This window comes from Geotrypetes seraphini, chromosome 14 (genome assembly GCF_902459505.1).
Source record: "Geotrypetes seraphini chromosome 14, aGeoSer1.1, whole genome shotgun sequence".
Classification (NCBI taxonomy): domain Eukaryota; kingdom Metazoa; phylum Chordata; class Amphibia; order Gymnophiona; family Dermophiidae; genus Geotrypetes; species Geotrypetes seraphini.
The window spans coordinates 63,350,081-63,375,005 of NC_047097.1; the positions used below are offsets into that span (position 1 = coordinate 63,350,081).

The window sequence follows — 24,925 nt, forward strand, 5'->3', positions numbered from 1 at the left end:
AGAAACTCTATGAGCGTCGGAGCAGTGCATAGCACTCAGCTAAACCGCTTGTGTGGTTTTGTAAAAAGGGGAGGTTAGTCTAGCGATTTTCCACTTTTTTCATTCCATATTTTTCCAACAGAATGATAAAATGTGGAAAATCATTGGACTAAGGGCCTCTTCTATTAAACTGTGCTAGTAGTTTTCTAGCGTAGGGAGCTGCACTGAATGGTCCGCGCTGCTCCCGATGCTCATAGAGTTCCTATGAGCATCGGGAGCAGCACGGGCCATTCAGCTTGGCTCTCTGTGCTAAAAACTGCTAGAACAGTTTAACGGAAGAGGGCCTTTGATGGTTGGGCTGAGAAATTTTCAGTGGTCCCTTGTAATTCAACTCAGGGTAATTCACATCATCATATAAACACATTACCTAAAAAAAATAAACCATCACAAAACCAGAATATTTATTCAAGTTATCCAACATATTTAGAAAACGCTATTGTCTTAAAGGACTGTCTGAACCTCATGTAATTATTATCCAATGAGTTCCACAGTCGTGGTCCCTTTCCTATTAGAAACATAGAAACATAGAAATAGACGGCAGATAAGGGCCACGGCCCATCTAGTCTGCCCACCCCAATGACCCTCCCCTACTTTTCTCTGTGAATAGATCCCACGTGTCTATCCCATTTGGCCTTAAAATCAGGCACGCTGCTGGCCTCAATCACCTGAAGTGGAAGACTATTCCAGCGATCAACCACCCTTTCAGTGAAAAAGAATTTCCTGGGGTCCCCGTGCAGTTTCCCGCCCCTGATTTTCCACGGATGTCCTCATACTTGAGGGAGCAACCAGTCTAGTTTCAGTAGTGGAAAGTATTGCTTTGGAAGGATGACAAACAGTTCAGAAATCAGTGAGATAACACAGAGCCAATTCATAAATGGTTTTAAATATCAGTATAAGAATTTTAAATTAAATTCTAGCTCTTATTGGTAACCAATGCAAATGAATCAAATATGGACTTACACGGTCATATTTAATTTCCCCCACACCCAAAATATATGTTTTTTTTCATGATTTTTTCACATTTGATTTACACTGAGGCACGTTTGTGCACTAATTTTCACAGCGGGGGTGAGCCCGGAGATGTTACACCTTCTAACGCTGAATGGGTACAAAAAGTGACAGCTGACGCTTTCCCTTGGTGTATAAGTCAAAATTTTTTCACTGGGAGCGCATTTCTATTTATTGGCTTATAATTGGACTATATGATGTATGAGGCAATTGTCTGGTGCTGGTCACCTTTGAGATTTTGCCTGAGCCAGAGGCTTTCGCTGAGGGATTAAAGGCTCATGCTGATGTCCATTCTTATAAAGCCCTCTTTATTTTCCCAGTGATGTATTTATTTCTATTTCTATTTTATATATATATTTTTTTGACTTCTCATCCAAGGGACCAGGTGTTTTAGCCAATTGTGAAGTGGTGGTATTTTCAGTCTATTATTGGCTATCTTCCTAAGGGTTACTGTTTTGGTGGAGTGTTTAAACCATTCCCTTGGCTCCTGCTAGTTTCACTGCATCCAAGAAAAATGTTGGGATTTCTACCTTTATAAAAGGAGCCTTCAGTCTTTTATGCAGAGGCTCAAAGTTGTCACCCAGAAAAGTCCAGCAGGGGGCAAGTTTTCAAGTTCATTTAAAAATTTGATTTGATCCAAATGAAGAATTGGCCAAAAGGATCAATGAAAGCATAAATAAATGATGTCCATCCACAAAGATGTAGATCAAAGCTGTCATTTTTAAAAGGACACTTTTTCCGCTTTTAACCTAATCTTAAATGATGTATTTTGGTAACCATTTTTCAAGTAGTCTATAAACAGCTTCTGTCTCACATTGTCCTCTTGGATTTTAGGTACAAAACTGCCTTCAATCTATTTGACGTTCTCATTTGCTGAGACGGGATATCTATAATCCTCAGTTTTCTAATCCTAATGAATATCTGGATAGTTCTATCGTGCGCTGTTGTTTTGGTTACGCTTGTTTGCTTTCCCTTTAAGATCATGGACATGTATTTTGTTTTGCCTTGCGGTGCAAGTTATTCAATGCAACAAACTAAGCATTTGAAATTTGTCTCTTTGCTCTTTCCATCATTTGAAATTAAAAACATAAAGCTGCAAAGTATTTGAATAAAACACTTCACATAACTGACTCTGTTTCACTTTTTTTTCAGGTGGGTGGATACGTTAGTGATAACATTTCTACTAATCAAAAGTATAAACATAATGGAAACATACCCTTTGTTGGTAAATGCAACTTTTCTTCACCGATATCAAGCAGTTCATGCCTGATCGTTTTAAATGTAATGGAAGAAGCTCTGGGGATCTTATTTTCCATCTTGGCCCTCCGAGGATGCTCCATGATATGTCAAATCTTCTAATAAACAACTTCAAAAGTTTTATGCAATCATCTTATTGAACGAAAATGGAGAGGTCAGCTAAAAAGTAGAGTACCAAAGAAAGGCAAAACTCAAAGCCCACTACTGTTCCGTGTGGTCTTGGGCAAGTCAGTTCGGTAGCATCGTAAGGGGAGGGGTGGCAGAGGGGAAGTCCGCCCCGGGCACTATCTTGGTGAGGGTGCCAGCACCTCTCTTCCTGCTCCTCCCTCACCGCTCGTGAGCCCCTCTTCCCTTTTCCCTTGCCTCGAGATGTTTACCACCATGAGTAACAACTTCAATGTGCTCCTGGCGACCGTGTCGGGTCACACTGACATCACTTCCAGGTGCCACACACAGGAAATGACATCAGAGGGAGAGCCAATGCGGTTGTGAGGAGCACGTTGAAGTTGCGGTGCCCCTCCTCCTATCCACCCCGTCTTCTCCCACTCGTCCCCTCCCACCGAGCGTGTGCCCACCTTTCCTTCCCCTATACCTCCAGTTGTTCACCTTCATGAGCAACAGCGCCACTCCGCTGATGTCACTTACAGGTGCCGCGCATAAGAAGTGACGAAGACCACGCACCATTTTAGTAACCTTCCTCTGGACCTCCTCCCAATCGCGTCGGGCAGGAGGCAATCCGTGCATGCGTGGATTGCCTCTTCCTCAACCAAAGCAGGAAGCGGGGGACAGAGCGAGGGCGGGACCGAAGCGGAGATAGGTGGGCCTGGGCATGGGCCTAGGGATTTTATGATCGTAAAATCTGGCAACCCTAACCCTGTGCAGCTCCTGCAGCAAGTCTCAGTTATGCACAGAACTACAGCAACAATGTCAGGTCCTGGTCCAAATTTTGGGGCTATGTAGCGGCTGTTGGAGGTGTACCGGCAGCTTTGTTCAGAGTCTAAGCCACAGGGGCACAACAGTGGGCAAACCTCACAAGTTCACAGTCCATTGGAGGCCCGGATCCTGTTTCCAACCGTTGCCAATCCACTTCACAAGGAGCTGGTAACATCCCAATGACTGAATAGGACATTATGAGGCCTAGCCTTCCCATATCCTGTGGACTTTACCAACTGCATTTCATCAGTACGTATGGATATATGTGGTGGGAGAGTGTGGCGCAGTGGTTAAAGCCACAGCCTCAGCACCCTGGGATTGTGGGTTCAAACCCACGCTGCTCCCTGTGACCCTGAGAAAGTCACTTAATCCCCCCATTGCCCCAGGTACATTAGATAGACTGTGAGTCCACTGGGACAGACAGGGGAAAAATGCTCGAGTACCTGAATAAATTCATGTAAACCGTTCTGAGCTCCCCTGGGAGAATAGTAGAGAAAATGGAATAAACTAATAGTGTGAAAAGTTTCAGCCTCTCATAACCAGAGCTGGTATTGTGACATCATAATGCCGCATTCCACCAGTGCCTAAGAGCCAACTCATCAGTGATGTCACAATGGCTTGATTGTCCTTTACTTGGCTCTCTTTTGCTACATTTTTATTTCTAGAGTGGTGCAATGGTTAAAGCTACAGTAACAGCACCCTGAGTTTCTGGGCTCACACCCACGCTGCTCCCTGTGACCCTGGGAAAACCACTTAATCCCCCCATTGCCCCAGGTACGTTAGATAGATTGTAAACCCGCTGGGACAGAGAAGGAAACTGCTTGAGTACCTGAATAAATGCATGTAAACCGTTCTGACCTCCCCTGGGAAAACGGTAGAGAAAATTGAATAAATAAATAAATAAAAATTATCAGCTTTTTCACAGAAAGGGTGACAAATTCATGGAATGGCCTCCTTGTGGAGGTGATGGAAACAAAGACTGAGCTTGAATTCAAGAAAGCTTCCTAGGTGCAGGTCCCGGAAGTGACATCAGAGTTTCAAGTTTCAAGTTTTATTTACATTTGATGTATCGCTTATAAAAAATATCTAAGCGATGTACAATTTAAAAACCAGCAGATTGTGGTAATACATATAATATATCTAAGTTATACAATTGACAAAACAATTTGGACAGACATGATTAGGTAGGAAGGAAGGGGAAAGTTACAATTACATTATTTGTTAAAATTTACATAGAGGGAGTGTTGAAGCCAACACAGGCGGCAAGTCGGAGGCTTTTTGCGCTGTACCTAAAAAGGTACAGGGGGAAGGGAATGGACGTGCGCATGGCAGGAGGAAGAGTGGGAAGGGGTAGTAGAGAAGAGAAGAGGAGAGGTGCTGATGCCCTCAGCAAGATGGCACCCCTTACTACGCCACTGGCTGCAAGTAAGTCTCTGGAGTAGCCTGGTGGGCAGTGCAGCGGATTGCAGAGAAGGGGACCCAGGCCCATATGCCACCCTTACTAGTACACTTGGGGGTTGTGGTGACATTTGTAGTGGGCATCCTTAATGTGAAGTTCACAGCGGTGCCCCATCGGGTGCCTCACTGCTCTGCTGGCATGCCTGTGTGGCAAGTTCATTAAAAATGCTGGCCCCCTCCTACATGCAAATGGCTTGCTTAGGATGTTTTTATTGTGGACATTTTTTTTTTTTTCCAATAATAGCAAAAAAATTAGATGTCTAACTGGGCTATTTAAAAAAAAAAAAAAAAAAAATTAGAGGTATTGTGGGTTCGAAAATGAACATTTTCTCTACCCAATTTTAAGTCAGACTTAGACATCCTATGAAAAAAGCCCTTCAATGAACTCATTTAACTCTGTTTTTATGTTTGTTTGCAGATCCATATTTCTTCCAAGAAAAGTGGAGTAATATTACATTACATGACAGATTTCTATTCCGCCATTACCTTTCGGTTCAAAGCGGATTAAAAAAAGAGTTATGGAAGAAGGGTTACAACGTTAGATCAGAGAAGGTTTCCAAGAGAGGGAAAAGTAGGATCTGGGGTTAGGGAGGGGATGGTAAGAGGGGGGTTAAGCTTTATCATGGTATTAAGCTTTATTAAGGGATTTCTTGAAGAGTATAAGTTTTTATTTCCTTTCTGAACATCTTGTAGTCTGGGGTTGTTGTCAACAGGTTGGAGACTTGGTTGTCTATCTTCGCTGCCTGAGTGGCCAGTATGTTTCAAGTTCATTAAATTTTGATTTTACGCAATATCCAATATTTCAATGCGTATTACATAATTGTAATGTACAATAAAAGCCAGGGATGACAAATACAAATGAGACAAAATTATACAGACTAATCATTATGTTCTATTAATACAAACTGGAACAAGTAGGTAAAAGGCAGAAATACAATTTATACAATGGGCACTTTTTGAACTTAAAAACATTTATCATAGTCATTCCGTACTCGGGCAGTTCAGTGATCCATCAGGACCAGCATCTTTTCTCTGCTAGTGGCTAGTCCAAGACACTTCTAAGAGCCCAGCAGATCCTATGTGGAAAGTTCAATTCCTATTATTTACTTCCAGAAAAACGAAATAGAAATGCTCAGGTGCATCTGTCTAATATATTTTTTTAATCAACCTGACTTTCAGAAACTACATTAAACAGACTACAGTAAACATATGTTAAGCCCGTTAGTATTTATATTTTGTTGCATTTTTTATAAATATGATTCCAACGTTCAATTTATCCAGTTTTCTGAACATATAGGGCTCCTTTTATCAAGCCGCGCGTGACATTTCATCAAGCGCTAACCCCTGCGCTGGCCAAAAACTACCGCCTGCTCAAGAGGAGGCGGTAGCGGCTAGCGGTCTAACGTGCGCTATTATGTGTGTTAAACCACTTGCACGGCTTGATAAAAGGAGCCCATAAATTTGGGCATTGCTTAGGAGTATGAAAACATAAGCCATACTGGGACAGACCAAAGGTCCATCGAGCCCAACCTGTTTCCAACGGTGGCTAATCAAGGTCATAAGTACCTCATTAGTATCATTTAACAAGACAGTATTTTCTGGAATAGTTTCTAAACTGTGATACAATGTTACCACAGAAAAATGTACAAAAAAAAGGTGGAATTGTCCTAGTCTGAATTGTGAGCACCAAAAAAGTGTCCTTCAACTCATCTGATATATACAAATGCCTTTATTCATCCAAAAGCTCGTATATACATCTAATGACTCAACGACCCGACATAAGAACATAAGAAGTTGCCTCCACTGAGTCAGACCAGAGGTCCATCTCGCCCAGCGGTCCGCTCCCGCGGCGGCCCATCAGGTCCGTGACCTGTGAAGTGGTTTTTGTCCACTTTTATAACCTACCTCTAGTTCTATCTGTACCCCTCAATCCCCCTATCCTCTAGGAACCTATCCAAACCTTCCTTGAACCCCTGTAAAGTGCTCTGGCCTATCACCTCCTCCGGAAGCGCGTTCCATGTGTCCACCACCCTCTGGGTAAAAAAGAACTTCCTAGCATTTGTTCTAAGCCTGTCCCCTTTCAATTTCTCCGAGTGACCCCTAGTGGTTATGGGTCCCCACAGTTTGAAGAATCTGCCCTTATTCACTTTCTCTATGCCCTTTAGGATTTTGAAGGTTTCTATCATGTCCCCTCTAAGTCTCCTCTTCTCCAGGGAGAACAGCCCCAGCATTTTTAACCTGTCAGTGTATGCAAAATTTTCCATACCTCTTAATCAGTTTAGTCGCTCTTCTCTGGACTCCCTCGAGTACCGCCATGTCCTTCTTGAGGTACAGTGGCCAGTACTGAACACAGTACTCCAGGTGTGGACATGCACATGTTTCGGCCCAACCGGCCTGCCTCAAGAGTCTTATGAGTCTTCAACGGGTGTATTAGAAAACCGTATGAAATACAAGGATGCACACACCCTCTATATGCGGCTAATTCAAAGACGTGAACCATTGATTATCCTAACGGACATATATAGAGGAGCTTTTGGATGAATAAAGGCATTTGTATGTATCAGATGAGTTGAAGGACACTTTTTTTGGTGCTCGCCATTCTGACTAGGACAATTCCACCTTTTTTTTGTGTGCTTTTGAGTTTGTGGTTTTGTTTCCCCTGTTTTACTTTGTACTACTGAAAAATGTACAATGCAAGTCAATAACCTGGATTTTGAGTGGCTGCACCTGAGAACCCGAAGTATTCCTAGTCCCAACAACGCAAAGACAGAATCACAAAGTCAGACTTGCTATCTTTAAAAACGCTGGTGCTTTAAATACGTAACCCCCCACACCAATATCACTTTAAACATATTTTTCCCCCACTTAAGTGAAGCCTACCCCCAATGCAACAATTGCCCCCAACACTTCATTCCTGGCACCTACCTAGAGCATCTCTGTTGAATAATGGTGGTTGTGGTGGGTGATTTTCAAACACTCCTGCCCTGGCAGCTCCAAACATCATCCCCTTAACTCAGGGGTGTCCAATGTCGGTCCTCGAGGGCCGCAGTCCAGTCGGATTTTCAGGATTTCCCCAATGAATATACACGAGGTCTATTTGCATGCACTGCTTTCATTGTATGCTAATAGATCTCATGCATATTCATTGGTGCCTTAACTCATGGTGATTTGTCTAGATGTTCAAGCTGCCAAATAATGGGGGGGGGGGGTCAGCCTAAACCCTTAGAAGTATTATTGTATAACTACTGCTAAATAACTGAGGCAGTCATTTTAATGCTGAAAACCGCCGTGGTCTAAAGCTTTTTTTCAGCGCATTTTTGACATCGTTGTTCCTGAGACTGTAAATCATGGGATTCAACATAGGGATTATCACCGTGTACACTACAGAAACCATTCTACTTTTGTTTAGTGAGTAATGGGAACTCGGAATTACATACATGATAATAAGTGTTCCAAAGAATAAAATCACGGTGATAAAATGGGAGGAGCACGTGGAAAAGGCCTTTTGTCGTCCCTCTGCAGAACGGATTCTCAAGATGGCGGCGATAATGTAACTGTAAGAGAGAATTATCACCACCAATGAAATGTTGGTAATAAAGAAACCCATGAAAGATAGTATAGTCTCATTGATTACAGTACTTGAGCAAGCGAGCTTTAACAGTGCGGGGATATCGCAAAAGAATTGTTTGATCTCATTGGAACCACAGAATGAGAGAGAGAAGGCATTACTAACTTGTGTAAAAGAGTTTACAAAGCCACCTATGTAAACCGTGGTCACTAACTGGATACACATTTTTCTGGTCATAACGGAAGTATAAAGCAATGGGTTGCATATCGCCACATAACGATCGTACGCCATCACGGCCAGCAAATAACACTCTGCGGTCCCCAGCGTTGTAAAACTGAAGAACTGGATAGCACACCCAATCAGAGAAATGGTTTTTTTCTTCACCATGAGGTTCACCAATAGTTGGGGGGTTATTGTTGAAGAATAACAGAGGTCTAAGATCGATAAGTTGCTGATGAAAAAGTACATGGGTGTGTGAAGCTGAAGACTAGCCCTAATTATGGTGATGATGCTGACGTTCCCTAGTACAGTGAGAACATACATGAAGAAAAACGCAATGAACAGTAAACTCTGCAGCTTGGGGAGGTCAGAAAATCCCAAGAGGATGAACTCGGTCACGGTGGTTTGGTTTCTTCTTGCCATTTCCACAGAAAGTGGTTATGTTTCTACTCCTGGATGAAAGAGGAAAGAAAAATATAATTATCCCTGGATCTAGCTTTCACTTATTGAACGGTCAATATTTAAAGGATTTATCTGGCTAATTTTTAGATTTAGGTACACAACACTGATGGCCAAAATTTCTCCCTCTTTACCCACACAAAATTTACAAGGTCAAAAAACAATTATCATAGGTTAGATTTGGCCAGTCAGTGCTAGATAAAGTTGTCCATAGGCAGGTTTGTCTGGTTAACATTACCTGAACCTGGTTTCAAATAGAATCTCAGATATTTTTAGATTCTCCACATACTCTACAGAATTAGCAATCAAATAGCTAAATTCTGAGTATAATTCATTGAGTTTCTCTATATCTGAATGATGCATTTTAGTTTATTCCTTTACTTTTGAGGTAATAATTTAATATCTTTCTCCAAAATACCTCCAGAAAGATATAATTCATTGAGTGCCATTTATATAACTTTCTAGTTCAAACCAATCAAAGCAGTTTACAGTTTTAATTCAGCACTTATAATAGTCAAGTTCATATAATGAATGGAGGGGGGTATTTTCAATAGGACATCTAAGTCCGACTTTGGACATTTTTGAAAAGTCATCCAAAAGTCTGGTTGGAAAAATGACCAGTTTTGAAACCGATTCATCTCTCTTTTTGGGCCATTTTCTAAAATCAAAACAACCAAATGTGTGATATTATCCAAAACAATCCCATTTGGACATGAGGGGGCAAGCATTTTCAAGTTTCAAGTTTCAAGTTTAATTTGCATTTGATGAATCGCTTATAACAATATCAAAGCGATGTACAATTTAAAAACCATCAGAATGTGGCAATACATATAATTTGAATAAGTTAGACAACTGACAAACAAATTGGACAGACAAGAGTAAATGGAAAGGCAGGGGAAAGTTACAATTTTGTAGTTTGTTAAAATTTTTACATAAAAAGGAAAACACATTGGGTAATAATGGGGTGAGGTAAAATAAAATGTTTTAAATGTACAAAGATATTAAATGTAAAAGTTAAGAGAAAATGAAAGAGCCTTAAAATATTGCATTTCATGAATCAAATGCATCTTGGAATAAATATGTTTTTAAAATTTTCTTAAAAGAGACGAGGTCTTTTTCACTTTTAATAAAATTTGGAAGAGAATTCCACAGTGTAGGGGCCATCACAGAGAACATATCATTACGTCTTGTGCCTATAATTCTCAACGAGGGGACTGATAGCAATTGTGATGAGGATGACCTTAGAGAGCGAGAAGAATTATACGGGACAATCATTTTTTATATAAATTGGGGTTCATTAGAGATCAATGTCTTATATACCAGAAATATAATTTTGAAGGTAATTCGATGAGATATGGGAAGCAAATGTGATTTAATAAGTAAGGGGGTAACATGGTCGAACTTTCTTGCTTTGTGAATTAGTTTAACTGATGTGTTTTGGATAATTTGGAGTCGTCTCTTTTCTTTCTGAGTTATATTGATAAGCAGAGAATTGCAATAATCTAATTTTGAGATAATTAGAGAGTGAACTAAAATGTTGATTGATTTGGAATCTAAAAAGGTCGAAATTGAACGAAGGAGCCGTAATCTGTAAAAGCATGATTTAACTATTTCGCTAATGTGGCTGTGAAATGAAAGATCTGCATCAATTATTACACCAAGGATTTTAAGTTGAGAAACTGATTCTATTGGAGTATTATCAAGTGCGAATGGTATTTTTAAAGTTATATCTCCTTTCCAAGTGAAAAGCATTGTTTTTGTTTTTTGAGTATTTAATGGACTGGCCACACAGACATGCCAACAAAGCAGTGGGGTTCCTTAGGGGGCACTGCTGTGAACTTCACATAAAGAGTGTCAGGTACACATTTCATCATAACCCCCTTATACTGCATGGTGAACCCTGCAAAACTTACTAAACCCACCTTTCTAACTCCCCAATAGCCATTATGGCTGCAGGTGGCACGTCTATAGCAGTACAGTAGATTTGGGGTGAGTTTTGTTGGCCTCAAACTTTCTACTATAAATGTAGTAGGTAAGGTTGGATATGAACCTTGATCCTCCCTCTCTCAGTTCACTATACCACACACCAGGCTACTCCAGACACCTGCTTGCTACCCTACTAGGATTCCCATAATATCTGCAGCTGTCATAACAGCTGGTATGTAGTGTTTCTTTCATATCTTTGGGATGGAAGAGGGTCAGTGACCACTAGGGGAGTGAGTGTGTGTGTTTTTTGGGGTGTCATCCTTCATGCATCCAGTTTGGGTACCTTTTTGGCTCTTATGCGCTTTTAAAACAGGTCTAACTCTGAACGTCTAAATCAGGGCTGCCCAAAAGGTCAATCGCCATCGACCGGTAGATAAAAAAATAGAGGATCGATAAGTGTTTAGCTATTTAGATTAGGATGATATTGTACTGAAAATCAGTTTAAATCAGGTGTCTAAGTTTGCACACTGATAGAACTCAGCCTTTTATTTTTAAAAATAAGGGATGCCCAATTATAAAGTATAAATTAATATCTGGATTTTTGAATAAGAAACCAAAAACTGGTCTGCGTGACATTTGGAGCATTGAGATAAAGCATCAAATTACTGCGTCTCAATGGCCACGAATTTGATCTTGGAGGATGAGATGTACAATGTCTTCATCTATGAGACAAACGGTTTTTTTTATTAGAGTATCTACATATGTCCACTCCTGCTTTTTAAGTCTGAAATGTCTAACATTAAATTTTGCAGCCTTTTTAAGATTCTGTTTGCTGTATTTCACTGCCTTTTTGAAAGATTCTATATGCTGTATCTCTCTACCTTTTTGTAAGTCTCTATATGCTCTTTGTAAGATTCTATATGCTGTATCCTGGACCTTTTGTAAGATTCTATATGCTTTTTTGTAAATTTCTATATACTGTATCCCGGACTTCTACATATTGTAACTCGCTGACTGTCCAGCTCTCTTCAGTGTGGACCGCCTAGAAGTCTCATGACTATGGCAGTACAGAAGAATAAAGTTATAAAGTTATTATTAGAGTATTTTGGACCCCAGTTTTTTTGCATAGAGTAGATAGTTCTAAATCTAATAGAAGTTGGCATTGTTATCTGGAAATTGGGACATTAGATCATTTACTATACTATTGTCCTTTGATACTAAAATTCTGGACATCAATTTGGGATCAGGTTAATAATTTATTAGAAAATTTATTAGAAAATGGCACTATGGTATGATAACATTTTATTTGGAACATCTATGAGGGCAAAAAGTCAAATTTCGGCAAAAAATAACAAACTTTTGTTTATCATGACGGGAGTTGCCATGCAGCTTATTTTAAAGAATTGGAAAAATTGGGATAGATTAAATTATTCATTCTGGTGGGAATCCCTATGTTATATCTTTAAAATGAAAAAATTTATGGCCATTCAGAAGGGTTATTATAAAAAATGTATGGAAGTTGGGGAACCATTAACTAAATATTGTAAAGATTGATTTATTTGTATAATTTGGGGAACACATGCACGGAGGGGGGGGAGTATGTTTTGGCATTTGTTAAGAAATATAGAAGGGTTGATTACAAGTATTTTATGAGATGTTTGTAAATTGAAAATGGGTGGGAAAAAATAAGTTTTGTCTTTATTCTATTAAGTATATTGTGCTGTAATGATATTAATTTATGTAAATGCATCATCTTTTGTGCACAATTGAAGTTTTAAAAATGAATAAAGAATATTAAAAAAAAAAAGAAAAATAAGGAATGCAACAAGATACTAATCTCTCTGAATGATCTGAACCGAAACAATCAGCAGAAATGTGATGAGTTTTGAATGAGATGAGAAAGAGTGATGGTGGGTGCAACGCCCTGAAAACCAAGGGAACCAGGCTCCATTGCCCCAGATACAAAATAATAAACCGCTTTGATTGTAACCACAGAAAGGTGGTCTATCAAGTCCCAACCCCCTTTAAATAAGATGCATATTCATTTTGTTTTACACATATTGGGACTAATTCTATAAAAACGATCTAGTTTTAGGCTGCGGGAAGGTATTTAAATAGTGGGATTCTAGTCATATATGCATAAATGACCTCTTATAGATTATCAACTAGCATAAACATACATGCCATGGTTTAATGGCGTGTATTTTGCCAGTGGGAGTGAGCAAGCGTGGAGACTGGGCAAAACAGTCGACGGAATGCACAAGTACACATACAAATTTTAGAATACTATGAGCATGTGCATACTAATATCTAGGTGTGGCCATTTACACTAGCTATAATTACTACAACTACTACTATTTATCGCTTTTGACATTTAATAGACGGTCCCTTCTCAGAAGAGCTTACAATTTTACTTGGACAAAACCCAAGGTGAGAGGAGTTAGGAGTTGAAAGGCAGACTTGAAGAGGTGGGCTTTGAACTGGGCCTTGAACACTGCCAGAGAAGGAGTCCGCCATAGGGATTTGGGCAGCTTGTCCCAAGCATATGGGCGCAGCAAGGCAGAAGGGACGATGTCTGGAGTTGGTGGAGGATGAGAAGGGCACAGACAAGTGGAGCTTAGGGGGAAACAAAGCGGGAGATAAGTGAAGGGAGATAGTGAGGGGCAGCCGAGAGAGTGCATAAAGTGGTATAAAGTTGGTCTATCTTAATGTACATATGCATTTTCAGCCATTTATACTACTATTCTATAAAGAAGTGTATCTCCAATTGTCATACTAGAATAGGCTTATAAGAGACACCATGACTCCTGCCTGTAGTGACTGCCTTGCTGGCAAAATAAGAGACAAGCTCATATCTAAAGCCAAGAAGTTTGATCATGGAACACCTCTCCTTAAGAAAGCACATTGGCTCCCGGTAGCTCACCGGATAACATATAAATTATGTCTGCTCACACTCAAATCTCTTCTTTATAAAAACTCTTGCTTTCATTTATAAATTATTAATTCCTTACACTTCTAATAGACCGTTGAGATCTAATGAACAGCATTTGCTGACGATTCCTTCTCTTAAAATGATCAACACAAGACGGTCATTTATTTTTTCTGTCACAGCCCCCCCCAAACATGGAATTCGCTTCCTATCTACTTGAGGGAAGAAAACAACTTGGAAAGATTCAAGAGTAAATGAAAGAGCTTTCTTTTTAAAGATGCCTTTGATATTTAACTAGCTAGTTTCCTAGCCAATTTTAACCTCACTGTATAATTTTATTGTAGAATTTTAAATTCCCCTTTCCTCATGTTTTCCCCCTGAATGTCTTGTTTTCTTTCAAATAACTTGTAGTTCTTTTCCCTTCCTCTCCTTGTGTTCTTAGTTTTGTCAAGTCTGTCTATAGTCCTACTGGACTTAGCTTTTGTTAGTATTGTATTGTTTTCCAATTTTATTATCATGCACATCGCTTAGAATTATGATTAAGCAATTAATCAAAACCTCATTAAACTTGAAACTTGACATGGGTCAGAAACATAGTAAGGGATAGATCATAGCAAAGAGTTTCCTTCAATGCAGGAGACTAAACAATTCTCGACTAAACTTTCCTAGTCTGATTAGTGGGCATGCTTTCAATTTCTTTTTGATAAGTGATTTCTCAACTTAGTTTTTGATAAGTTAAATCAGGCTGTGACCAGTAGAAGCCAAATTCCTCTATTTAGCCCCTTCCCATGCTGGCATTTATTTAACTATTCTCACCAATACCATATTTCAAAGCAACACAATGGTCCTCTTTTACTAAGGTGCGCTAACCGATTAGCGCGCATGTTAGTCTAGGGACGCTTAAGCGTTTAGCGTGAGCTAATTTGATTAGCGTGCCTTAGTATAAGAGGAGGAAAATATCAAAAGCAACCAATAACAGAGAAAATAAAACAGAAATAAAAGAGACAGACGTAAAGCTTATCAGTTACACCCAAAGTTTCTAAACAATATTCTGTGTACAGTGATACCTTGGAATACGAACTTAATCCGTTCCAGAATCCTGTTCGAGTTCCAAGACAGTTTTTCCCATTGAAAATAATAGAAACTGAATTAATCCATTCCTGGGTCCCACAAACTCAAATTTTAACAGGAAATACACTGGATTTTAAGGTAAAATATTAACAAATATTCCAAAGCAGCATTCAGATTCTGGGGCACAAACACACACATACCATGTGCAGGGCGTTCGGATTCCAAAGCAGAGTTCGGATTCCAAGCCATAATTTACTACGAAAAAAAGTTCGGATTCCAAAGCGTTCGTGTTCTGGGGCGTTTGGATTCCGAGGTACCACCGTACTTATAAAGAACATTCACTTCATAATTACTGAAATTTAATGCCTACGATACCTGTACCAGAGAGATGCAGTTGATTCTTGACTTTGAAAGATCTGTGAATTAAATTAGCAGCGGTTTTGCTCGTATATATTCTTGAGTTCTGTATAACATAAGGGATTGAATCCCTAAAGAACATGAAAGTGCCTGATTCTGTACTTTGTTCAGATGTAGGTGGCAATTTTCTAAAGCCGCTCTGCATCTAAAATGCATTTTTATTAAGGCATAGATTACTTAATTTTAGGATTCAGACATCTACGGCACTGCTGTTCCCCCTTCAATTCTTCTGATAAGGTTGGCTGTATACTCCAATATGTAATTTAATCACAGTAGCTCTTTATATTATATAATTCTTAATTAAATATTGTGAATATCTCAGAACCAACACCCGTGACTGGTGAAATCACCAAACTGGGGTTCATTGGGGGACCATCATTGAAATTCACTGTCCCCTCACCATCCTGTTTATTATTATTAAAAGTTTCAAAATGTGGTTACTTATCTGTGAGTAGGATGGTTAGATCTTGTTATTGTTCCCCAGCGGTGAAGAAATTAACTTGTGTTAATAACGTGTTAAAAACCACTGTATACTCACCTGAAAATGGGGGATTCTCTCTTTTCTATCAGAATGTCCACCATGTCCGCATTAAGCCCTCAAATACTTAATTTCAGCAGTTAGGACTAATTTATAGCTTATGTAGGTATTGCATTGGGATAGTTGAAACGTTTACAAATAGTGCAAGATACTGCAATTAGATTATTAGGCTGTGCATATATTTGTGATCATGTGACATCTGTATTTAAAATTCCATTGGTTACCAATGGAATTTAGGATCAAATTTAAGATCTTGATGGCACAGAAGAGCATTATTTCAGCTACAGCCTTCATATCTTTCCAACTTGGTGTTATTTTATGCCTTAAGACGTTTATTACGATCTTTGAATGACAATAGGGTAGTCGTTCCTCATATCTCGAAGGCACATCTTGCGTCAACTAGAGATTGTGCATTCTTTTCTCTAGTTCCGAGGTTATGGAATAATTAGCCCATAAATTTGAGAAAAGAAGAATCATATATAAACATACTGCTTCCCACTTTTATAAACTCCTTATGTCCTACTCTCCCAATTCTATCCTCCCTCTTTTAAAATCCTGGGAACTGGACCTAGAACAAACCATCTTTGATGACGACTGGTCACACATCTTCCGATCCACCTTTCACACTTCTAGGTCAGCATCCTTTCTCCAAAGCATGTTTTTTCTTTTGCATAGAGCTCAATGGACACCTATCAAATCTCATAATATAAATCCCTCCTACTCCAAGAACTGTTGGACCTGTCATAAAGAAGTAGGTTCTTTGCAACATCTCCTCTTTTCCTGCTCAGCGATACGTTCCTTTTGGAATGATGTTTGGAATACCATTTGTTCCGTTTTCCACATTAACATTGCTCTCACTTATCAAATGCTTTTACTAAAATCTTCCGCCCTGAAGTCATTACTTACTAAGGATGACGCATATCTAATGGACTTTCTGATCTCCCTAGCTCTTAAAGTCCTCCTTAGTTCTTGGAAAGACCTTACTCAAGTCTCACACTCCCAATGGTGGAACTTAGTTTGCCTTACCTATCGCACTGAAGCCTACTTGGCTAAATCCACCTATAGATTCCCTCGATTCAAAACCAGATAGAACTCATTGAGGCTATTTCTTCATATTCCTACTCCTTGATTTTTCTGACCCCTTTTTACGTTTGTTTTTGCCTCTTTTTCCCTTTATTTACAAAGGATTCATGCTGTTGAATTGCCTTTTTGTTTCTACCAGTTGTATGATTATGGGTTACACAAATGTTATCTACATCATTCATGGTGTCACAGTTGCTTTACCTTACTACTAATTTAATCATATATATCTTTATGCAACTTGTATAACTCTAGTTTTCTTTTATCCTTTTGTATGTATACCTTAATTCAAAAAAAATTTTTTCAATAAAAACACCTTGACTAAAAAAAAAAAAAGACACCTAAAAGTGTACTTTTTTCAATTGGCTTTCTCATATTGATTAATTGAGTTTGGGATTGTAATTTGTATTTATATAATAATTAATTTTTTGACATGGAAAAATATTTTTTTAACTGTATATATTTATTATGGTTTACTGAGATCGGATTGCTTGTTTTTATTGGAATTGCTACTAGAATTATTATTATGGAGATTTTGATTGTGTTTTTTTAACGTTTGCTTTTACTCTTTTCTATCCTATTTTTAAATGGAATTCCTTTCTTTATGAATGTGTATTATATATTGTACACTGCTTGGATCCTTTTTTTAGCTGTTATGCGGTATAGAAAGTCTTTAATAAACATAAACAATAGATTCAACACCCTGATGGGACCTGATTTCTCCTCCTTTGTGGTATTCTTCAGGAAATATTGGCAAACCAGTCACCTGAAAATGGGTCACTCTCTCTCTCTTTTATATCAGAAAGTTGCTCACTTTTCGGGTAAGTAATGTGCTTCTCTTTGATACACTGCTAGGAGATCATTAAGGAATCAATTACTTAATTTCGGGATTCAGACATCTACGGCCCTGATGTTCCCCCTTTTTTTCAAAACTACAAATGAATTGTGAAAAATTACAAAGAGTTTAGACAGGCACAAATCCTTAGTACTATTGCCAACTGAACTGGATTTACAACACTACTGGTGGAACATTATCAACTTCTTAATATTTTCTGCCTAACTCAATGTCTTAGACAGAAAGCATTAAGAAGTTGATATTGTTCCACCAGTACTGTGGTAACTCCAGTTCACTTGACGATAGTACTAAGGATTTGAGTTCTATTATTCATCTCCGAGTTATAATAAATTTTGAATTATTACCATCTTGAACTAGTTTTGAAAATAGCACACACATGCATACACCCTACAATAACAAAAAACCTTAGAGAGGCATAATTGAAAGGGACGTCTAAGTCCGTTTAAGTCCATCTCGCAAATCGTCCAAAGTTAAAAAGAGCCTAAGACACATTTTCGAAAGAGACGTCCAACTTTTTTTTACTTTAGAAAATCGTCTAATTATACGTCCTGCCGATCTGATCATCCAAACCACTAAATCGTCCATCTTTATACCACATTTCTGTCCAACTTTCCGTCCAAGTCCAAAATGCCTAGATCAAACCCTGTTGGACGTGGGAGGGGTCTGCAAAGTGATGGATTGAACACCCAGACATGCCACCTAAATAGTGGGGTACCTTACAGGGCACTGCTATGAACTACACAAAAAGGGTGCCATGGCTTTTCCTCCCTACAGCTCCCTTATAGGTAATGATCCCCCCAAACCTCCAGAATCCCTCCAGAAAACCTCCAGAATCCCCTAGATCCACTTATCTACCACCCCAATAGCCCTTATGGCTGCAGGAGCCACTTATATGCCAGTAAAAAAGGGTTTTGGGGGTATATAGGGGAATGCACATGTTTAAGTATCAATGCAGTGATTACAGGGGCTTATGGGCATGGGTTCTCTTCTCTATGGGTCCCTAACCCACCCCCAAGATGACTTAAGCTGCCTCTGGGCTGGATGACTAGGCTTTCCTATGCCAGGCGGCCAGGTGATGATGGTCTGGAGGCTGAAATTTAAAATTGTGAATAACATTTTTATGGGGTTGGTGATCACTGGTGTAAGGTGTGGGGATCTGTGTTATGTGTTTGAAGTGCTTATCTGGGGAGTTTAGGTGGGTTGTATGCCTTTTGTGACTTAGACCATGTTTTACATGTTTTACATGGTCTAAGTTACAACGTCCAAGTCTAAGCCTACCCACGTCCCGCCCAACTCCCGCCTTTGACACGCCTCCCGAAACGCCCTGTTTAGCTTTGGATGTTGAGCGGCACTATGAAGGCCTAGGTCGTTTAGAAATACGTCCAAAACCTGGTTTTATTATCGGCGCTTGGACTTTTTTGAGAAATGCTAGTCCAAGTGCCGACTTAGGCCAGATTTTGGATGTTTTTCTCTTTCGATTATGAGCCCCTTAGACTGTGAGTCCAATTGGGACAGAGAAAGTACCCACATATGTGAAACATAAACTGCTTTAGATGAACCACAGAAAGGCTTTATGTTATTGTTTGTGATATCTTTTTTATTATATTGTATATGTTATTTTATAACTTGCTTTGATCATTGGATATAGTGGGCTATAGATTTTAAATAATAATAATGAAATATTTTGCTTAACAAGACCATTTTTTCTCCAGGACTTTTCTTAGTGCTTGTTTCACGTCTTTGTTCCTGAGGCTGTAGATCATGGGATTTACCATAGGAATTACCATGGTATATACTACAGAAACCACACGATTTATGTACAGAGAGAAACGGGAACTTGGGATTACATATGTGAAGATTAGAGTCCCGAAAAATAAAATCACTGTGATAAAGTGAGATGCACAAGTGGAGAACGCTTTGTGTCTGCCCTTTGAAGAACGGATTCTCAGGATCGCAGAAATAATGAAAATGTACGACAGGACTATTGCTGTAACTGCTAGAAAACCAACAATGCCAGCAAGAGTAGATAAGACCATTTCGTTAAAGTAGGTATCAGAGCAGGAGAGTTTTAACAGTGGAGGGATATCACAATAGAAATGATTGATCTCATTGGATCCACAGAATGTCAAAGAAAATATATTACCAGTTTGTATCAGTGAATATACTATGCTAAGCATGTACACACTTGTTACTAGCATGATACAAACTCTCCTAGTCATTACAACAGTATAAAGCAGCGGGTTACATATTGCCACATAACGATCATATGCCATCGTTACAAGCAGCAAACACTCTGAAGTTGCCAAGGCAACATAACTGAACACCTGTACAGTACAACCCAACAGGGAAATTCTTGTTTGCTCCTCTTTGAAGCTGATCAGTGCTTTTGGAGTGATTGTTGAAGAGTAACAGATATCTACAAATGATAAATTAGTGAGAAAATAGTACATGGGCGTGTGAAGATTGGGTTCCATTCTAATGATCGTGATGATACTGATGTTTCCCAGTAGGGTGAAAAGATACATGACCAAAAATAGACTGAAGAGTAAACTCTGTAGCTCGAAGAGGTCTGAAAATCCTAAGAGGATGAATTTGGTCACAAACGTCTGGTTGCCTTCCATTTTCTTTTGGGCAGAGTTTAGATATGTGCTGCTAGGGCAAGAGAAAATGAAAATCAGAAAGTAATTACGTACATGTGAAATACATGGAGAACTGGATATCTCTCTTGAGTGTTCTAAATCCTTTTAACTAAACTTTCCAATCCAGTTCCCACTGTGACTAGCATAACATTATCAGATCATTACAATATGCAAGGAGTTAATATCAAGTACCAGATATTAAATCAACCTATTTAAATAGAACTGCTGAATATGCTGTCTGGGACAGACTGAAGGCGCATCAAACCCAATATGCTGGTTCCTAAAGTGGACAACCCAGGTCACAGGTACAGTACTTGGCAAGATCCCAAAGAATAAAACAGATTTATGCTGCTTATCCTAGGAATAAGCAGTGGATTTTCCCTACATCCATCCTAACCATGGCTTATGGACTTCTATTTTAGGATTTAGCCAAACCTTTTTAAGACCTTGCTAAACTAACGGGTCAAGCCTACAGAATACTACTCAAGGAGATATTGAAACTTTAATTGACTCATCATCAGGTTAAGTGAGCTTCATTGGGCCTGAAGGGCTTCAAAACTTATCATTAAGAACTTTGAAGATTGATTGATGGACTCTATTTTAAAGCTTTTGATAGTACCTGTAGCTTTCCCCAGCCTATGATTTTGTTATTAGTAGCACTTTGCACTTTGTATTACATGTTATGTTAGATTCTGAATGTAGATGAAATAAATTTTGTTAATTTTTAGGATATGAATTGAATTAAAGAAATCAATAAATTAAATATTTAATTAATTTTATGTTATGATATTCTTGGTATAGCAAACTAACTGCTTTCACCAAATTCTCTGGCAACAAATTCCAGAATTCAATTACACACTGAGTGAAGAAATATTTTCTCTGGTATGTTTTAAATCTACTACTTAGTAGCTTCATTACATTCCTCCTAGTCCTAGTATTTTTGGAAAGAGTATTTTTTAAAAAATTTGAATTGTTATATCTTTACTATTTAATAATTGTTTTCTCAGCTACTTTAGCTAGATTGTGATCCTTCAGGACAGTTAGGGAAGTTCCAAGTACCTAATTTTATTTTATTGTAACCCGTTCTGGGGAGGACGGGCTATAAAAATGAACAAATAAACTAATGACTCGCATCTACCCGCTTCACTCCACTAAGTATTTTACAGACCTCTATCATATCTCCCCTGAGACCAGGGCTGGATTTAGATGAAAAGAGGCCCTAGGCTATTCCACTTATGAGGCCCTTTCACCTCCCATTTTTAACTTTGTTAATTGCATGAGAGATAATAAAATACAACATTACTGTGATATATATCAATATGTTAAATGAAACATGTTGTTATTGGTACTAACCTTTATAAAAAATGTGACATGGATAATAAATTAAAAAGTCGAGAACACTTATTTGGACATTTATTCTCAGCATCATATATAGTACTTGTAACAATAACTAATCAAACATAACACACAACATTGCCCCTTCCTATGTCCATAGTGCCCCCAGTCGTCCTTCCTCACCTCACCCCCCCCTCCGATGCCCGCCTGCCTCCCGTCCTTCCATTGAACATCTCCCCATGGCATCCTTCCTGTCTGCCTTCCATTAAACCCCCCCCCCCCCTCTGATGCCAGCCTGCCTGCCTCCCATCCCCCTTCCACTGAACCCCCCCCCCTCCCCGATGCTAGTCTGGGCCACCCTGTCCTGACGGATCCACGTTTTGCCTCTCTCCCCGTGGGGCTGGGCTTTGCCCATCTGTTTCTGGACTGATGTCTTTCCCTCCCCGATCCTCCTCCCAGTGCGAGAAAAAGAAAGGGAGAAGCCAAGTCAGCACCCCGTTGCAGCCGGAGCCAGTTCCGATCCCGAAGCGTTATTCCCCTCATTGCTGTACTTGCAATGAGGAAGCAGAAGCGCCTGATTTGACTCTATAACCCCCTTACCTTAGACGCCCGGTTAGTACTGCAATTAATATAATCTTTTGCAGTGAGTAGCAGAGGTCCAGCTGTTGTAAAAGAAGCTTAGGATAGGGGGCCAAGAGATTTGACTCTTGACGCATAGAGAAAGCAAGGCCTCTATCGGTCCTGAAGATCCTCTTCCTCACTGATGCAGACTACTTTTCAATCTGATGGTATTTGAGGCAAAGCTTGGTGATGTCGGTGCTATCTCCATGATACTGCCTATAGAGAAGATAACATTGGAGGTTGAAGAGCTGACTCCTTATGGAAAGGGCCCAAATTTAGGTGGGAAGTATAGCTTTGAAGCTGCAAGAAACTTTGAAGTATAATAGTGTATGTACAGAGACTTGTTTTGGATAATATATGGTCTGCTATAGTTTAGATCAGGGGTGTCCAACCTTTTGGCTTCCCTGGGCCGCATTGGCCGAAAAAAATGTTTCTGGGGCCGCGCAAACGCTTCAGCAAGACAGAGGCGGGAGCCGGCAAGATGGTAAACACCCAGGGGGGGCAGCAGAGGAAAACACTGCATCACCCTCGACCGGGGCCGCACAAAATACTTCACAGGGCCGCAGGTTGGACATCCCTGGTTTAGATAGATAGAATCATTGAGCGGTTTATGGCTGGCGTCTGTGTTATTGTTGGGAATCTCTATTAGCATATGAATTCTTTTGAAAAGAATTGAGTAGAATTGCAGGGAAAGAAAGGTGGGTCACCATCTCAACCAGTACATTTGGGGAAGCACGATATCGCCTTATTTAAAGATCTGGAATTCTAGCATAAAAAGTTGGAATGTTTTGAGAACTGCTACAAGGATTAATTTCAAATTTTTGAACTTACCTCAGTCTGGAATAGTGACCCCCAATGGTTCTAGCTGAATCGGTTCTAGCAATAACAAAAACTTTTTATTTGCCCTGGAGTGTTGGTTAGGCTAAAAAGAAACTTAATGTTGATGGTGAGCTGTTTGAGAATAGTCTAGATGTGTTTGGACAAGCTCCTGCAGAAAATAGTCTAGATGTGTTTGGACAAGCTCCTGGAGAAAAAGTCCATAGTGTGCTATTGAGACAGACATGCCCTGGGATTGGTAGCATGGACTATTGCTACTATTAGGGTTTCAAAGTTCAAGTTTAATAAAAAATTTGATTAATCACCTATCTTAGATTCTAGGTGATATACAATAATTGAAAAAGGGGGCATTACAAATTTAAAATACTAAACAAATTCAAAAGACAAAGACGGACAAACAAGGAAACAAAAGGGAGAGAGGGCTGAACTACAATAAAGTCAAGAACAGAGAACAAAAAAGGGGAAAAATATGATGGAGGGGAAGAGGTTTCTTTGGAGCTGCCTTTTATGAATTTGAGGAAGGTGGACTAGTGTCAGTGCTCAAAGATGTCTTTATATAGGACACATATCAGCGATGGGCACATGCAAATGTAGGAAATCTTCACTGTTGTCCACTGATTTTATTTGCATGTGTGATTTTTTTTTTTAAGAATGTCTCACGTTTTTAGATTAGGATCTCATTGAATACCATGAGCCCCTGTGCTAAATCGGCACAACTTGTGGTAAAATAACCTATTTTAGCAATAGCACACATTAATAAATTCCTCTCACTCCCCCAGTGTGCACAATTCCATCGATTTGTATATTATGCCTTTATCCAGTTATGTAGCCCATTATCGAACTATTTCCCATATGATATACAATTCAGAAGGGTAAGAAGAGTGAGAGGATATTAAGGAATGGAAAACAGGGGCAAGAAGAGCTGTCACAGCTTTATGGTGCCGAAAAGTTCCCAGCCCAACCGAGAATGTTGTAGATATGGTTCAATCAATGATCTGAAACAATTGTCACTCTTTTCAGCTACAGTGGCAAAATAACGCTCAGAATTGAGGAAGTTGGTTGGGAAGAAGTTCTCCCCTGCAGTCCAGTGTCCCTCCTGTTTTTCCCTAAACCAGTCTCTATCTCTTTCTCAAATGCCCCTCAATCCGCTCTCTCCCTCTCTTGAGATAAGCATCTCCATCCCTCCAGGTCCTGCAGCACTTCTCCCATTTCTAGTCTAGCAGCATCTCTCATTCTCCTCCCCGGGTTCAGCAGCACTCCTCACCCCTTCCAGATCCAGAGGTGCTTCTCCCCCTCCCCTCCTAAGTCCAGCAGCACCCCTCCTCATCCTCCCCCAGGTCATCAGGACCTTTCCCTTTCCTCTCTCCTCCTAGGTCTAGCAGCGTCCTGCCCCCTCTCACTCCAGTGGAATCTCACTCTCTTCCCTAAATCCAGCAGCCTCTCATCCTACCCCAGGGCCAACAGTAACCCCCTCTTCTCCTGCTCCTAGGGCCGGGGAAGAGTGGCCTAGAACTAGAGCTACTGTCTTAGCACCCCATGACCCTGAACAATTTAATTTAATTTTTATTTTATTTCTTATATACCGCTATACCGACAAGTCACTTAACTCTCCATTGGCCGGTGTACCATGGTCAGCTTGTGAGTGCAGCAGAAAAATGAGTGGCCGCTGAAAAGTTCTCAGACCAACCAACAAGCTGGGGCACTTTCCATCGAGGGATATACACTTAGTCCAGTG

The 24,925-nt window shown here is 39.7% G+C and overlaps 2 protein-coding genes across 5 annotated transcripts; both read right to left on the bottom strand.

Annotated features, from left to right (window-relative positions):
- Positions 1–7,960: 7,960 nt before the first annotated feature.
- LOC117348143 (olfactory receptor 469-like) lies at positions 7,961–8,911 on the bottom strand. Its single transcript, XM_033919847.1, has one exon. The coding sequence runs from the start codon at positions 8,903–8,905 to the stop codon at positions 7,961–7,963; it is 945 nt and encodes a 314-aa protein (XP_033775738.1). The 5' UTR covers positions 8,906–8,911.
- Positions 8,912–19,446: 10,535 nt separating this feature from the next.
- Positions 19,447–24,042, bottom strand: LOC117348363 (olfactory receptor 1020-like). 4 transcript variants are annotated; one of them, XM_033920406.1, is made up of 2 exons: positions 24,033–24,042; positions 19,447–20,372 (listed from the first exon to the last, which is right to left on the bottom strand). In XM_033920406.1, exons 1-2 carry the CDS (start codon positions 24,040–24,042, stop codon positions 19,447–19,449), a joined length of 936 nt encoding a protein of 311 aa, XP_033776297.1. The 4 variants fall into 4 exon arrangements, with proteins under 4 accessions (XP_033776297.1, XP_033776296.1, XP_033776295.1 ...); XM_033920405.1 differs by lacking the exon at positions 24,033–24,042 and adding an exon at positions 21,870–21,890 and having other exon boundaries at positions 19,447–20,364; XM_033920404.1 differs by lacking the exon at positions 24,033–24,042 and adding an exon at positions 21,867–21,890 and having other exon boundaries at positions 19,447–20,364.
- Positions 24,043–24,925: the final 883 nt, after the last annotated feature.

Bases quoted from the DNA above. Each gene is read 5' to 3' on its own strand.
- LOC117348143 (XM_033919847.1), bottom strand. From the start codon at position 8,905: ATGGCAAGAAGAAACCAAACCACCGTGACCGAGTTCATCCTCTTGGGA.
- LOC117348363 (XM_033920404.1), bottom strand. From the start codon at position 21,890: ATGGACATAGGAAGGGGCAATGTT. The intron at 20,365-21,866 runs GTGTGTTATGTT...GAAGGCAACCAG, and splicing joins ACATAGGAAGGGGCAATGTT to ACGTTTGTGACCAAATTCAT.